The 15,429-nt window shown below is 42.6% G+C and overlaps 1 protein-coding gene and 1 long non-coding RNA gene across 2 annotated transcripts in view; one reads left to right on the top strand and one right to left on the bottom strand.

Moving 5' to 3' along the window:
* The window catches only part of LOC309807246, a 115,791-nt gene that overhangs the window by 88,573 nt on the left and 11,789 nt on the right, over positions 1–15,429 (top strand). The gene's annotated exons all lie outside the window — the stretch shown is intronic.
* LOC309808087 (spermatogenesis-associated protein 31A6-like) lies at positions 9,860–12,569 on the bottom strand (the record flags this gene model as incomplete). Its single annotated transcript, XM_082628090.1, has 3 exons — positions 9,860–10,966; positions 11,093–11,850; positions 12,565–12,569. The coding sequence occupies 3 exons, from the start codon at positions 12,567–12,569 to the stop codon at positions 9,894–9,896; spliced, it is 1,836 nt and encodes a 611-aa protein (XP_082484216.1). The 3' UTR covers positions 9,860–9,893.

The raw sequence follows: 15,429 nt of genomic DNA, 5'->3' as shown, positions 1-15,429 counted from the left end.
GCAAATCAAAACTACAATGAGGTATCACCTCACACCAGTCAGAGTAACCATCATCAAAACGTCTACAAACTGTAGACCACAAAAATGTTGGAGAGGGTGTGGAGAAAAGGAGTCCTCCTACACTGTTGGTGGGAATGTAAATTGGTTCAACCACTATGGAGAATATTATGGGATTCCTTAAAAAACTAAAAAATAGAACTACCATATGATCCAGCAATCCTACTCTTAGGCATGTATCTGGAGAAAATTATACTTCCAAAAGATACATGCACCCCAGTGTTCAGTGCAGCACTATTCACAATAACCAGGATATGAAAGCAATTTAAACGTCCATTGACAGATGAATGGATAAAGAAGATGTGGTACATATATACAATGGAATATTACTCAGCCATAAAAATGAATGAAATAATGCCATTTGCAGTAACATGAATTGACATAGAGATTATCATACTAAGTGAAGTCATTCAGAGAAAGACAAATATCATATGATATCACTTATCTGTGGAATCTGAAAAAATGATACAAATGAACTTAATTACAAAAGAGAAACAGACTCACAGACTTAAAAAACAAACTTATGGTTACTAAAGGGAAAAGGTATGGGGAGGGATAAATTAGGAGTTTGGATTCACATATACACACTACTATATATAAAATAGATAATCAACAAGACCCTACTGTATAGCAAAGGGAACTCTACTCAATATTCTGTAATAACCTATATGGCAAAAGAATCTGAAAAAGAATGGATATGTGTATATATATAACTGAATCATTTTGCTGTACACCTGAAACTAATTCAACATTGTAAATCAACTATACTTCAATATAAAATTAAAATTTAAATTAAAAAAAAGAGAGATTAAAAAAGAAGTGTCTTCCAATGCAAGGATCAGATCAAAGAACATGAATGGAATATTCCTACTGGGATGATTAGGAGGATAACACATCCTTGGTAGGTGCAGAGCCTGTTCACTTATCCTCTGACTTTCCTTGTTCCCTTTCTCTACTACATCCAATTAAGCAGATAAAAACTTTGAGAAAGCTGCCTCTTCCTTCACCAATGCCAAGCAGGACAAACTCAAAGAGTCATTTATCTGTCTTCCTCTGATGTTGCTTCTTCATGTTTGAGCTATTGGGAGGAGAGAGAGGCAATAAATTCTCTTAATAAAAGCAAAAAATAAAAATAAAAAATAAGCCTATATGGTCAGTCACAATCCTTGCTATACTTATATAAATAAGACCAAGTTTATTGAATCTAGACTTATTTTGCAAACAAATTTGTCTTAATTTGGCTATCTTTGATAGAAATGAGGGTGATTTTAGAGAGAAAAATTATCTTTCGATAGAAACCAAAATACATATTGTGGATATTAGATTCTAGTGCTATTAATTTTCCTTGAAGTTTTGTTAATTACCTGAAAACTGGGCTGTATCCTGAATTTTTCTAGTTTCCTCCACTACCTGACTACAACTCTCCAAACTAATGTTTCCAAATTTTCTCCCACCCTTTTGACTTGGAATAATTGAAACTAAAACTGCCTTTTTTTCTGAAGTCCTGCATACTGAAGGTAGATATCTTAATATAAACTTCAGAGAAATCTCCACAGCAGCTCATGTTTAGACAGTCTTCTTCGTTCCTGTTGCTATATGGACCACTCAGAAAGTTTACCTGAACATCTGATGGACATTCAAACTACAAAAGATGCTTTAACCCTGACATTTAGAGATCTTCTCAACTGTCTACCCTCAGAACTCAAAAACTGATATGAAATTTGCCTCAATTATTAACCTTTTTTTTTTTTGTCTCCATAGCAATGCCTCTTATTAAATACCTGATTGCTTGTCCAGTAAGCTTAACTTCTACTTGGAAATACTGCTTTGGAAGAGAAAATTAAGGTAAAATGATCATATGGATGGACTCTAATCCAATATGACTTGTATCTTTATAAGGGGGGAATATTAGAACACAGACTGAGGGGCAACCATGTGAGGACACAGCGAGAAGGTAGCCATCAAAGGAGAGAGACCTCAAAGAAACTAAACTTGATACTTTGATCTTGGACTTCTAGCCTCTAGAACTATGAGAAAATATATTTTGTTGTTTTAGCCACCTAGTAGCCAGTGTGGTCTTTTGTTATGGCAGCCCTAGCAAACAAATACAATCACTATTAGGGGAAAAAAAATCATGTGCTTTGTTATTCCAGTAGAATGATTTTAACACTGATTACTTCTTACCTTGAGATTATAAAAGACAGTGATAAACATTACTGTAGAGTATATATGAGTTGTGTCCTATGAAACAAAGGTAGTTAACAAACACCTCTCAGCTGTAGATGATGCCATGTGTTCATCTGATCAGCAAGAGGACATGAGTGGAAGGGAGAACCTTTTCTGCTTCAGACAAGCAACTTCCTGGGTTACCCTGAGTATGACAAAGAGGGCCATTGCTTGGGGACCAGGTCTCCAAGCAGTCACAACAGGCCTCAGGAACCCACAAGAAAATTGTGAAGGAAGAATATTACTAGCCAGGCCCATATGAATCTTTTCCTCCCATCACTGCTCTTTTGTGAAAAATTCTTCCAAATACACATTTTTGTCCCAAAATATCATGTTGGATGCTCGCTACTAGGAGCAAATTTTTCTAGCATCTCTGTTGGATGAATTTTCACACTTGCAAAATCACTCAGAAAAGAGTTCATCCTCCCAACACCTCCCCTGCACCAGTGTCCCCCTAAACAGCATCTGACCACAATATGAAGGAACTTACCTCCCAGGTAAACAGGTGCTTGAATGTGATTTAATTATCTCTGCATCCTCTCCCTGGTCTCGCTGTGAAATCCAGTCACCTCTTTGCATTAAAGCATTTCTGTGAGAAGCCCTGTAAGGTGCTGGCTATTCTCAATTCTGTCCTGCTGGTTTCTCTGAAGTGCCTAGAAGCTGTCCTCTCCACACACAAACTGTTCTGACAAACTTCATTTGAATGATTTGGATTTTAATTCTCAATTTGCTTCTGTTCCTAAGCCTTAAGGCTTTTTTCTTTTTTTTTTAACCAATTCAGAAAAAAGCATCATTAAAAAAAAGACAAGGTTGGGCGTCCCTGGTGACGCAGTGGTTGAGAGTCCGCCTGCCGATGCAGGGGACACGGGTTCGTGCCCTGGTCCGGGAAGATCCCACATGCCGCGGAGCGGCTGGAGCCATGAGCCATGACCGCTGAGCCTGCGTGTCCGGAGCCTGTGCTCTGCAACGGGAGAGGCCACAACAGTGAGAGGCCTGCGTACCGAAAAGAAAAAAAAAAAAAAAGACAAGGCTACTCGGAGATCTAACATGCTAAGCTTTAACTTAGTACGTTCTTAGGACTGATGTTTTCCAAGGAACAAACTTTCTTGTTTCCTGTGTACAAAAAGTGAGAAAAAATAAAAATAGTGGTATCTTCACAGTTGAGTTCTTAACATATTTTCTGATATATGTAAAAAGAGAAAAATTGGCAAAATGAGTACCAACATTTTTAAAAATAATAATTAAGCCTAAATCCCTGGATTTACCAATTTTATAAAATAAGAAAGTAACATTTTATAAAATACAATTTTATGAAATATGATTTTATAAAATTTGTTTAGCTAAGTAACAAATGATTTGCCCAAAAAACAGATTTACCAGGTGGAGTCCAGGGGGCACATTCTACAAAATAAGTTTATTGACACGGTAAAGGGTTACTAGCATAAAATTGTGGTGGGAATAAAAAGGGCAGTGACCTTCGTCCTGAAGTTTAGGAGTGATCCCTGAATTGAGAGATATCTGAGTTGAAGTGGTCACTGGAAACAAATGGTAGAGACAAATCACAGAGAGCAGACTGTATCAGTTCCAGCTTCTGGACTCAGAGAAGGAAGGAAGAGCTTCAGATTTCACTGCAGAGAATGAGGCTGAGAAACTTTAAAATCAGATGCTTTTTCCCAGATCCCGGGGGCCAGCTAATGCACAAAAATGCTTAAAGCCACATAGGTATGTCACCTTTATTTCCTAGAGAAGATGTTAGCATTTTCTGAATCCTCATCTACCGTGCCTGGCATGCATTATTTTATAGCTTTCTGGAAGTTTCATCAGCACCACTGGTATATCTGTGGTACGATGTGTGTGTGGAGAGTACAGAATGCAGGTCCGGGCTGGGGGCAACGGACTCTTCTAGCTACCACAGTGAGTGGTGCCCCTGCAAACCTGAGTAAGGAAGACAACTTGCCTTTGGGTGGGTAGTGTTACAATCTGCATGTCTCGGGGCACAAATGTAAAGACCGACCCTGTTCTGGGAATGATGATGATTCTGACTGACCTCAAAGGGGTAATTATGAAACCCCTGGATCATCAGGATCTGGATGTTCCCTACTTTTTCCATGGTGTGATCATGACCGAAAGTGTGGCTGTAGATATCTGGGAACATTTCCAGAAATGTCCTCCTGTAGGAGTTAATTATAAAGTCAATGTGTATAAAAGAGAAAATAATATTGAAACCTATCAAGGGGAGTAGATCTTAAGGGTTAATATTGTAGATGGACTACTTTGGAAAAAATCTTTTTCCCTTGGAGTATTAAGAAGTCATCTCATAATTGCCATCTCTCCACATTTTGTTCTAGAGTGCCTGGTTTATTGATATCAGTGTGAGACCTGTTTTAAATAAAAATCTATTTGTAAAAATCCGGATCTGTAATATGTTCTAAATATCATTATAGTGTCTTTTAACTATAGATTAAAAATCACTTCATTTTCAACAAAATATTTTGATGTAAACATCAAATGTTTTGGAAACAAAGGGGATCTGTTTTTGTTGTTTTCTCTTTTATCTAATTTTTGTATCCATTTTGTCTGGGCATATTAAATGGTAAAAATATTTATAAGATTTGCACTAGGTGAATCTTCTTAAAAAGAAAATACTGAAGGCCACAGAGTCTGGGAATATTAATATCTTTTTAATAGATTGATCCCCCTTGATTTCTTATTCTGGAGTAAAGGTACAAGTTTTTCCATGAAAATTAGACACACAAATCATCTGACAGAATGTATGACAGATGGAAAATGATTGATGGGAATTTTGCTTTAATGCACATTGTTCGTTGTAATTTTGCCCAGCTTAATGAACTGTGAATTAATAATGAGGAGCAACACATTCAATGTATTATAGTAATAAAGTGCTTTTATGGACATTTTTCATGTTTCCAGACTTTCTTGGCCACCCTGAACAATTTTAACTCAAAGGATTAAAAAATAATCGCTTATTTAACTGTGTTAAAATAGTCAACTTTGAAAAGGATATTTTCCTGTATGAACTTTTTCCTAATTGATTCCATTTTGTTCTGATCAGTAAACTTACCTGAGTAAGCTGCACTATTTTAAAAAAAGTGATCTGATAGAGTATTAGATGACATACATGACCATAGTCCATTGTTTTCTGATTCAACGACATAAGAAAGTGAAAAATTAATAATTATACATTTTTTAATTAGGAGAATAGAAAAACTAAATTTCTTGTAGAAATAAGCCCAAAGAGTCCTCGTGTCAGCCCTGCTCCTCTTAAAAGACCGTGGCACTGTAATACCAATGGATAATCTGGGAGAGAACCAGCTGTCATTAAAATAGATTTTACCAAGGCAAGGACAATAGGTTGCTTATTAGCAATGAGAAATCAGTAGTCTTTTAGAAGTGTACCCTTTGGAAAGTGTGAGCTATATAATAAATGAAAGCCTTTCATTATTCATTGTTATAAGCCAAATGTAGATTAAATGTACACTACCTTCAATTCAGATATTAAGATATCCTTCCCTCAGTAATTTTATGAGGTAACATGTATAATGTCAAGCATAGGCTAAGTCATATATTTTATAATCTTTCAAAACTTTTTAAAGCAATGTGTTAACCCTATAATGAATATAAAATGGATCCTAACTGCATGTCTTAGAAAATGTGCATTTCATAGAATTATTGAAGAATGAATCCTTAATAGCCCATCTTTTTAAGTATGTTAGCTGAACGTTATGATTGTGTAATATCATTTTAGGGCATTACCACATTTTAAGAAATAAAATAATATTCAGAAGCATAATTTTGCCAGAATGTAAAATTTAAAACCAGAAATTTGACTTGTGAAAAATCCTCACATGATTATTGGCCTGTTAAAAACTAAAGCAAACCCCACAAACCTGATGCAAGCTATTATGTGCAAAATAACGTGCTAGTTACACAGCCCTCTGGGAAGTGAATGTGAGTCCGGATGCTTCTTTCTTGGTTTATTTCATTCCTAGAGTACCTTTGTTGCAGGTTTTTCTTATGTTTCCAAAGGAAACAAGTAAGCCATCTCAAGTTTAAGTTCTGTCCTCAATAAAGTAAAAAATGTGCCAGATACCATTTGACTGGATGATAACTAAACTGGACAAATATTTTCTCTCACTGGAGACTGACAGTGTTTTAGCTGTGCTTAAAATTTGTGATTCTCCTAAAAAAAGAGTACAAATGAAAACTTATGGTTACCAGGAGATGATAAGGGGGGAAGGATAAATTGGGAGATTGGGATTGACATATACACACTACTATATACAAAATAGGTAATAATAACCTACTGTATAGCACGGGGAACTCTACTCAATACTCTGTAATGGCCTCTGTGGGAAAAGAATCTTTAAAAAAAGTGGACAGGGCTTCCCTGGTGGCGCAGTGGTTGAGAATCTGCCTGCCAATGCAGGGGACACGGGTTCGAGCCCTGGTCTGGGAGGATCCCACATGCCGTGGAGCAACTGGGCCTGTGAGCCACAGCTACTGAGCCTGCGCGTCTAGAGCCTGTGCTCCGCAACAAGAGAGGCCACGACAGTGAGAGGCCAGCGCACCGCGATGAAGAGTGGCCCCCGCTCGCCGCAACTAGAGAAAGCCCTCACACAGAAATGAAGACCCAACACAGCCAAATAAATAAATAAATTTATAAAAAAAAAAAAAAAAAAAAAGTGGACATATGTATATGTATAACTGGCTCCCTTTGCTGTACACCTGAAACTAACACAAATTTGTAACTCAACTATACTCCAATAAAAATCTTTTAAAATAAAAAAATAGAGTACTACATGCATTTCTAAGAAATAAACATTATTTTCTTCATTCCTCTAAAATAAATAAAAATAAAATAATGTAATATGTGATCTTCAAGCTAATGAACACCTAAGAATGAAATTTGAAAATCTACATTTGGAATGTATAATTCTTTTGTTCAGAGGCAGTGACATTCCAAAAGAACAAAACTTCTCCAACATTTCCCCCTTTAGAGTAATGCTGACAGTGAGTGTCTGGTGGATCTCAGAGGGGCACAACTGATAATATATTTATCATGCTGCCAGTTTGCTAAGTGGTTTCATATTCACTAAGAAAAACTTGTCAATGGATACTGAAGAATAGATGTGAGGTCTCTGTGTGTTGTCTCTGGGTGAGATCTCTGTGTGAAGTCTCTGTATGAGGTCCCTTTGGAAGGTATCTCTGGGAAATCTGTTAAATCTGTGCTAGGTTTCTGTCTGAGGGTCTGTGAAGCAACATGAGGTCCCTGTGTGAGGTCTCAGTATGTGATCTCTGAGAAAGGTGTTTGCGTGAGAAGTCTCTCGAGAGGTGTGTCCGTGAAGTCTTTGTGTATTGTCTCTGGGTCTCTCCATTTCTTTTTTTCTTTTGGTCTCTCAATTTCTTGTCTTACTGTACCTTATGGAAGACGGAGCAGCAAGAGAAGGGCAAAGGGACTTGCTTCTTTCTGTTTTCTTGCTGTTCCATCAGCATCACCTGTCTGTGGCACTCTCCCAGCAGGAGCCAGGGGGGTCCAAGTCCAGCTTCCCCATATTCCCAGAACTCACTTCTGGGTGCCCCTGAGAGGACCCAGCAGCAGCCAGGCTCAGGTCCCAGCCCTGTCAACTCTCTCCTCTGGGTACCGACCCCTCCCACAAGTCCTGGCTTCACTCTCACTGCTCTGCCCATTCTGGAGGCTGCCTTGGGAATCGGGGCCCAGAGGTAGGGCCTGGCTCCAGGGAGAAACCAGGGGTGTGAGCAGTCCTGTGCTCACTCTGCCCCCTCCACCCCAGGTCACAGCATTTCCACGTGTTGAGGGACCTGACCGGTATGGGGGATGGGGTCCATTTCTGTTGTCATCTGGATCAGGGGCATCAGCTGGAACCGAAATCTCCACAATGAGAAAGACACCACCTGGAGCTGTGTCCACCATGCGCCCTGCACATGGCAGAAAATACCAAATCACTCTAGAGAAATTCTTCCTCATCTCCCTGCTTTTCCATATGGACGGGGGTCAGGAGACAAGAAAAGCTGTGCCAGAAGCAGATCAGTGGAACACTCCTGGATTGCACCCTGCCCCATCCACTTTGCACAGGTCACCTCCACACCACCACGAATCCTGTCTGATTGCTTCTTCACCTGCCAGGCTCTGGGGTGATCAAGGACTGGGAGACAGGCAAGGCTTACTACACAATCACAAGCCAGTCCCCACCTCTCCCCTGGAGCAGTCCTTGGGCCATGTGTTTATGTGAAGGTCACCAGACTAGGAGTCACATCCCAAGTTCCCTAGTCCTGGCTTTTACACCTATTGTTAAGTTATCCTTTCTAAAAGTCAAGAGGTGATGATGTGTAAGCTTATTAAATATAGTATTAAGAGATTCACCTTCCCTGATTTGCTTTACTTCTCTAAGTTTGACCTTCTGTTTTGACCTAAAGGTGGTTTCTCTAGGTCTGTGATCTTAGAGTTGGAATAGAGTAGAGACCCTGGCGTGGGGCCATGGTGAGCTACTGGACCCTTAACTTTTCCTCCCCTTTAGGCCTTTAGATGGTGGTTGTATGTCAGGGGGCTGTTCTTTCAGAACTGCAATTTATGGGAATCTGGTACCACTTTGCCTCCTTCCTTGGATCCAATGATTTTTCTACACCTACATCCCACCCTAAATTCACAGTGTTTGACCATCAGATAGTTACTACCCACAGTCACACCCCTATTCCATTCATCCAAAACTCCTTCTCTGGGGTTAACATAGAGTGGAAGGTAGGTGACCCATGAACGCAGCCATTCATTTATATGGGACTGGACTCAACACAGCCCTCAGCAGCCTCCCTGATACTCCCCCCACCTACACACACAGAGCTGGAAATGCCATCCTTGCTGCTGCTCTAAAGTGTAGGAAAAACAGAGGTGGGGGAGGGTGATGCTGTACATTTTTATTATGGCTAAGCTAAAAGGGGTTCATAGGGCATACCTCAATCCCAACCTTCATCAGAGAGAGAAGGAACTCTTAAGAGCAGATGTTGTATATTCCCTACCAAGAGATCCAGGGGCAAGATTTCTCCTGTTTCTGAACTCAGAGCCCATACTCTATTCCCCCCAAACTTCCATCCACTTGGCTCTGACACTTCCTGGAGCCTGAATTGGAATGTCCGGCCCTATCGTGTAAACCTATCCACTACAGTTGCATAAAGTTCAAAGTAGCATAGAAGGAGGAGAAAGACTGGTTGAACCAGATCCTTGGGTGTGGGTTGCATAGGTTTTTCCCGTCTCATTGTTAGAGTAATTTTGGTCTGTGTAATGACAGTATCATAAGGTGCAATGAAGGGACACGAGACAAGGAGCAAGCTTGTGATGCTACTGTCCACCTCCCTCCATGCCCCCCTCTTCTAGAAGACAAAGTGCACAGCACAGGCAGCAGCCATTACACTCTGCTTTTATTAGAAAAAAAAAAAAATATATATATATATATATACATGTATTGGGGAACATTAAATACCTTGGACGTGCTAAGGAGAAAATCATTCTCTCTACATGGACTGAATGTTTACTTGGAGACATGTCTTCCTACTAAAGGGAAGACTAAAGAAGGATTTTACTGTCGACCAGGCAAGACACCTCCCCAAAGATGACAATGCCTTGGACAGTGTTGATGGCGGGCTGGGGCACCTGGAATCCTTGGCCCATACTGGCAGGTACTAACTGGAAACAAACTCTTCTTGGGGGGCAAGGATGGGAGGCACCTTAGGCCCAGCTGCTCATCGTCGAACCTTACACTTTTCAAACTATGTTGGTGTCTGACTTCCCTTTCCCTGAAAGAACAACTCTGGCCCTTGGAGGTGGCTTTATGACTGCAGGCTGTATAACCCATCATTCTCCGTTGCTCTGGGTAGGAGGTAAGCCTATGGCAGCAGAAACACCCACATACTGGGACTTGGAATTCCAGTTTGTGTTCATTTAACTTTGTGGCATGAAGTCCATGGTGAATTGCTCTTTTTTCTTCTGGGATCTGTCCAACAGCTGTCATGAGTGCCTGACCCTCAGCAGTCTCACTCTTCAAGATTGATCTGCTTTTGACTGATCCGTGACTCTGGGCAGTGGCTGATATGGGCTTGAATTTTTGCAGAGCATCTTGACCATTGACTTTTTTATTGGGGAAAATCCACTTTAAAAATAGCCTCATCCTTTTTCTGAAGAGGCTTTCTGGAGGGCTATGTTTCTTCTCTGGCATGAGCTGGAGACATCTGCTCCCAATAGAGTCTGTTATTCCCCTGACCTGGGCAGGGTGGCTCATACTTCCAGCTTGAGAGGTCCCTAATTCTTTAAACCTTTCTTCATGCTCGCCTGGTTTATGCCTCCTACAGTCCTCTCTTTTGTAAGTAGGGGCAATCATCTTGCTCTGGCTCTTCCATGAGTCTTGGAGTTTTGAAGTTTTGGGCTCCTGCTGCCCTAGGTTGCTCCTTTGGGCTTCCATAAGGCCACTTGTCTCCTGGGAAGCTAACCTGTCTCTGGTGGGGACTCTCTGGGGATGGCACTGAGGCACCTGAGAAGCCAAGTTGTCTGCAGCAAGGAACATGTGTTTGGGAAAGTCCTGAAGCTGGTTGTCTGACTGTATCTTTACTTTGGAGTTAAACTCACTGGCAACCCCCATGTTAAGGCATGGCTCACCTGGATGTTGGAAAACAGACATTCTAGGTAGTAGGAAACGTTTACTGGCCCCTGGCACCTCTAAACTCCTCATATGTACATTTGTGGTTTGGGATTTTGTCAACACTTTGGTTTCCAAGATAACACTAGACTGTGGTTGAAGAGCAGGAGACTCCTTGGCCTCCACAGCCTCCCTGGCCTCTTCACCTCTCAAAGATTGGGATCCTAAGTTCACCTCCATCACTGTTACCCTATGGCAGGGGTCTCCTGAGGCCTGACCACCACTCTCCTCTGTTGGCTCATTCCTGACCATTGCTGAACTTGGACCTGGCTCTAGGCTGTCCCTCTTGACCCATTCCACAGTCTCACTCTTCCAGGTTCTGCCCACAAGGCTGAGTGTGAGGGACTGAGAAGGTGGCCTGCCCTCCTGTCCAGTCAGAGAAGCCTTTGAGGGCCCATGGTAGTCAGCAGATGGAATCGCTCCCAGGGCACTCTGGATTTCCTTACACACAGTTGAGGGGACAAGGAGAGGCCTCTTCAGGGTAGGAACTGACTCTTCTGTTATCACCTTCTCTCCTGAATGAGCCTGAGGAGGTTTCTCCAGGAACTCAGCACACTTGACTGTTGAGTGGGACCCAGACACACAGGTGGCTGAAGGGGAAGAGGCAAACTGCAGAACGGTGGAGGGTTGGAGCTTTTTCCGCTTCAAGAGATTTATGGGCTTGAGGACCTTGAGGGGGAGGGTCCACCTGTGCTTTACCCAAAACCTTCTAATGTGTGCTTCCAGCACTTCTCGAGTGTCTGGATCAAGGAAGGAAACCCTACAGGAGGTGTTCATGCAGGGTTCCCAACCCTTCAAGCAGTATCTTCCACAGGCTCCAGCAGGCACTGCTTTGCACGTCTCACTAGGAGGGTCTTGACATGAGAGCTGATGAAAGTTGCCCTTGCCAGGAAGCCTCCCCAGGCAGCTATAGGAGAGCAGATGGGGCCAGGATGGCTGGATAGGACAGGCAGGGGTGGGCACCTGCAGCCCAAGAACCCTCCTCTGCCCCCACACTGACTTCATAATGCTCCTGCTCTCCCTCACCCTAGGGCTTTAGCCACGCCCTCCCATGGCTCCCCCTCCCAGGGCTGGGGTCACATTATAGGCTCTGGGAGGAAGGACGACCCAGGAGAGAAGGGGAAAGATTCTTTACCTTTGCAGAAGTGAAACCAGGTTGTGAGTCCCCTCCAGTTCTTCCAGGCAATCTCTGCAAGCTGGAAATCAGGAGACTGGGTCATGGTGGTGAAGGCAGAGGCCTAAGAGTCTTTCAGGAGGCTGAGTGCAATGGCCCTTTAAGGGAAATCTTTGGAGGATTAGACTCTGGAGCCCAAGTATCAGTGTCCAAGGCCACATGTCCCTGACAGTGATGCTAAGTCTCACTTGAAAAGGGTTTGTCCTTTGCAAAGTGCCTTCACGTTAATTAACCCCTGTAGCCCTTACAACTGCCGTGTAGGGGAGAAAGGTCAGTGGTCATCACACAGAGGAATCTGAGCAAAGTTAAACAACTTGTCCACAGTTGGACTTGGAGGTCCCACTTCCCAACCCAGGCACCAATGGTCCACCACAGTCCACACACCCCATTTCTAGGTCCTCATGGCTTCATTCTAAGCACAAATTTTTGGGAAGTATCTGGGCTCTGATCTCCTTCCAACGAGCCTTCCCAAGGCTCTGTTTCCTGAAGAATAAGCTCTGCCACTGGCATCCTCAGAGACCGTGAAGCTGGGCCCTCAGGATTAGGAGAGATGGAAGCTAACTCTCGGGGGCACGCAGGACTGAATGGCAAAGGCTCACCTTTCAAAGATCCACTTTTCTTCCTACTCCTGCTCCTCCCCTTCAGCTCTACTTGATGCTGAGAGAGAAGAAAAAATGAGGGGCTAACACCCAACTCTCACTGTCATCTATCTAGGCAAGCTGTGTTCATGAACAACATGACTTTCTACATTTAACTAAAACTCTGTGGGGTTTTTTCCCCTTTTACTTATTTGTAAAGTGGATAAAAATATTTTCAGTTTTTCTTCTTTGAAGAGTGCAAAGAAGGATTTTTTTTTTTTTTTTTTTTTTTTGCGGTACGCGGGCCTCTCACTGTTGTGGCCTCTCCCGTTGCGGAGCACAGGCTCCGGACGCACAGGCCCAGCGGCCATGGCTCATGGGCCCAGCCGCGCCGCGGCATGTGGGATCCTCCCGGACCGGGGCACGAACCCACGTCCCCTGCATTGGCAGGCGGACTCTCAACCACTGCACCACCAGGGTAGCCCAAGAAGGATTTTTTAAGTTTTAATCACCATAGATTTCTTCTGTCACTGTTCCTCTGATCAAGAAACACACACATTCTCAGACCTAAATGCCCACGTGAGCTTTGTCAGATAGGATTCTGCTTCCCAAGGCCAGACCTCCACTCCAGCCTCTTCTCTCAGGCTCTCAGGGGCTCAGCATTGCCCTTAGATCAGCCCCAACACAGAGGAAGGTCTCACTTGAGACACCCGCTGTGGGAAGGTGGCTGGTGAACCAGGGCTCAGGGGTCAGCCTTCCTGCAGAGATTGAACTCTTAGTAATCCAGTCCTTAACCATTAGTCACTGCATTGGGGACTTGCCCTGGAGCCCTCTACCATACCTGAACTCCTGGTCTACGATCTTAGGCTAGAAATCCTCATGCCCACTCTAACCCCTCTCTGGCCTGGCTTTTCCCTAGAAGGGTGATGTTCTCTACTTTTCTGAGAGTTCCCATCTCAGGAGTCTCTCTAGGTGGTTTAGAAAAGTGGAAATAAGAATAAGAAAAAAAGAGATAATCTCTGCTGGGATTAAGCCAAAGGTTTCTTACCTTCCTGATGTTTCTATGTTTCCTAGGTGGTGCTAAGAATGGATTACTCTGGAAGCAGGGGAGTAACATTAGGAAGAGCCCCAGTCCACACAGGAACCCAAGGATGATATCAATCACCCAGGAAGTTGGGCTGGATCTCAGCCAGATAGCAACCGTGTTTTTCAAAGAAAAGAGATTCTCCATCTTCTGAACTGCATTGCTGCCCTCAGGCAACAGAGCACTGGGAGTTCACTTGATGGCAGAACCCCAGGCCTGCATCACAGAGCTGTGGCCTTGTCACAGAGGGCTCCTGAGTGTGGGGGAGGGGCAATAAGAGAAAGAGGCTGAATCACTGCCCCTCCTTCCCATCCAGACCCACAGACACCTGCACCCTCCTGGGGCTTCCAGATCCCTCCTTCCAACTACTCTCATCCTGTCAGAGAGACCTTAGTCAATTTTCTGTTCATTCCATCTGGAACCTGGTTCCTTCATCCATTAGAGACCTTTACTTGAGGCCCACCAACTTGATAACTCTTGAACATCTTAAGCTGACCCTGGAAGACTGGCTGTTTCACAGACATTTTTACTCAGGATTTCCTTTGTCCTCAGCTCCAACTTTCCCACGTCATGTTTGTGTCTTGTGTAAACCCAGGGATAGAACTTGAATTTCTTTTACACTTATTTAGTTTTGTGAATTTTGAATAGTGTATGTTTTGCCTCATTTTCTATCAGAGGGAACTACACACAAAAATTAAAATAATTTATTTTTCAAAATTCATAAGTATGAAAGAATTATAAATAGTTATATAATAGGGAAGAACAAATCTGACTCCACATCAGATCTTTTTTACTTTAATCTTTATGCTTTGTTGCCTGAGGTAACTCTGTCCATCCCTGTGACCCAGGCTGGCTCTGCACTTTTTGTAAAACAATGTTGCCTAGAGCCTGAAATATACAGGATTGCCTATTTCTAAGGCTCTGACTTTTAAGAGCCCATTCCTGGAGATAAAAAGTTGCAGAACAGAAAATAATAATTGTTTTGTTGGAGGTTTACAGGAACACGTGACCTGACCAGGATCTGACCCATCTGGCCAGCTGCTAGAACAAAGGATCCAACACCAAGATATTTGCAACAATTAGCCATGCCCCTCCCTCACCTTGCCTTTAAAAAGGCTTTGCTGAAAGCCTTCAGGGAGTTTGGGGTTTTTCCTGGGCATGAGCCACGTGTCTTCTTGCATGGCACTGTGTAAACCTTTCTCTGCTCCAAACTCTGATGTTTCAGTATTTAGCCTCACTGTGCATCAGGCACACAGACTTGCATCTGGTAACAGTTAAACCTTCAAATGATATTTCTGTAAATTTGTAGTGTTTATAACTCTGGAGTTAGTAAATCTTTAAACTGCACAAAAACTTTTGGGACACACTGCAAACACGCACACACACACGTACTCATTTTCCTTAACCAATCTAGTACTTTCAAATCCAATAATCCATAATTTTCTACTTAAAAAAATCTTTCATATGTTGTCTCAACCCAACTTCTTAGTTTGCAATGATAAGACAGTCCCCACTCTCCAGATAAATTTTGAAGTATGTGGTCTTAATCCATTAGGGCTGCTCTAACAATATACCATAGACTGGGTA

The sequence above is a fragment of the Mesoplodon mirus genome (genome assembly GCF_964341445.2).
Source record: "Mesoplodon mirus genome assembly, chromosome: 7".
Classification (NCBI taxonomy): domain Eukaryota; kingdom Metazoa; phylum Chordata; class Mammalia; order Artiodactyla; family Ziphiidae; genus Mesoplodon; species Mesoplodon mirus.
Note: the sequence above shows the minus strand (reverse complement) of the source record. Positions and strands in the feature narration are given on the sequence as shown.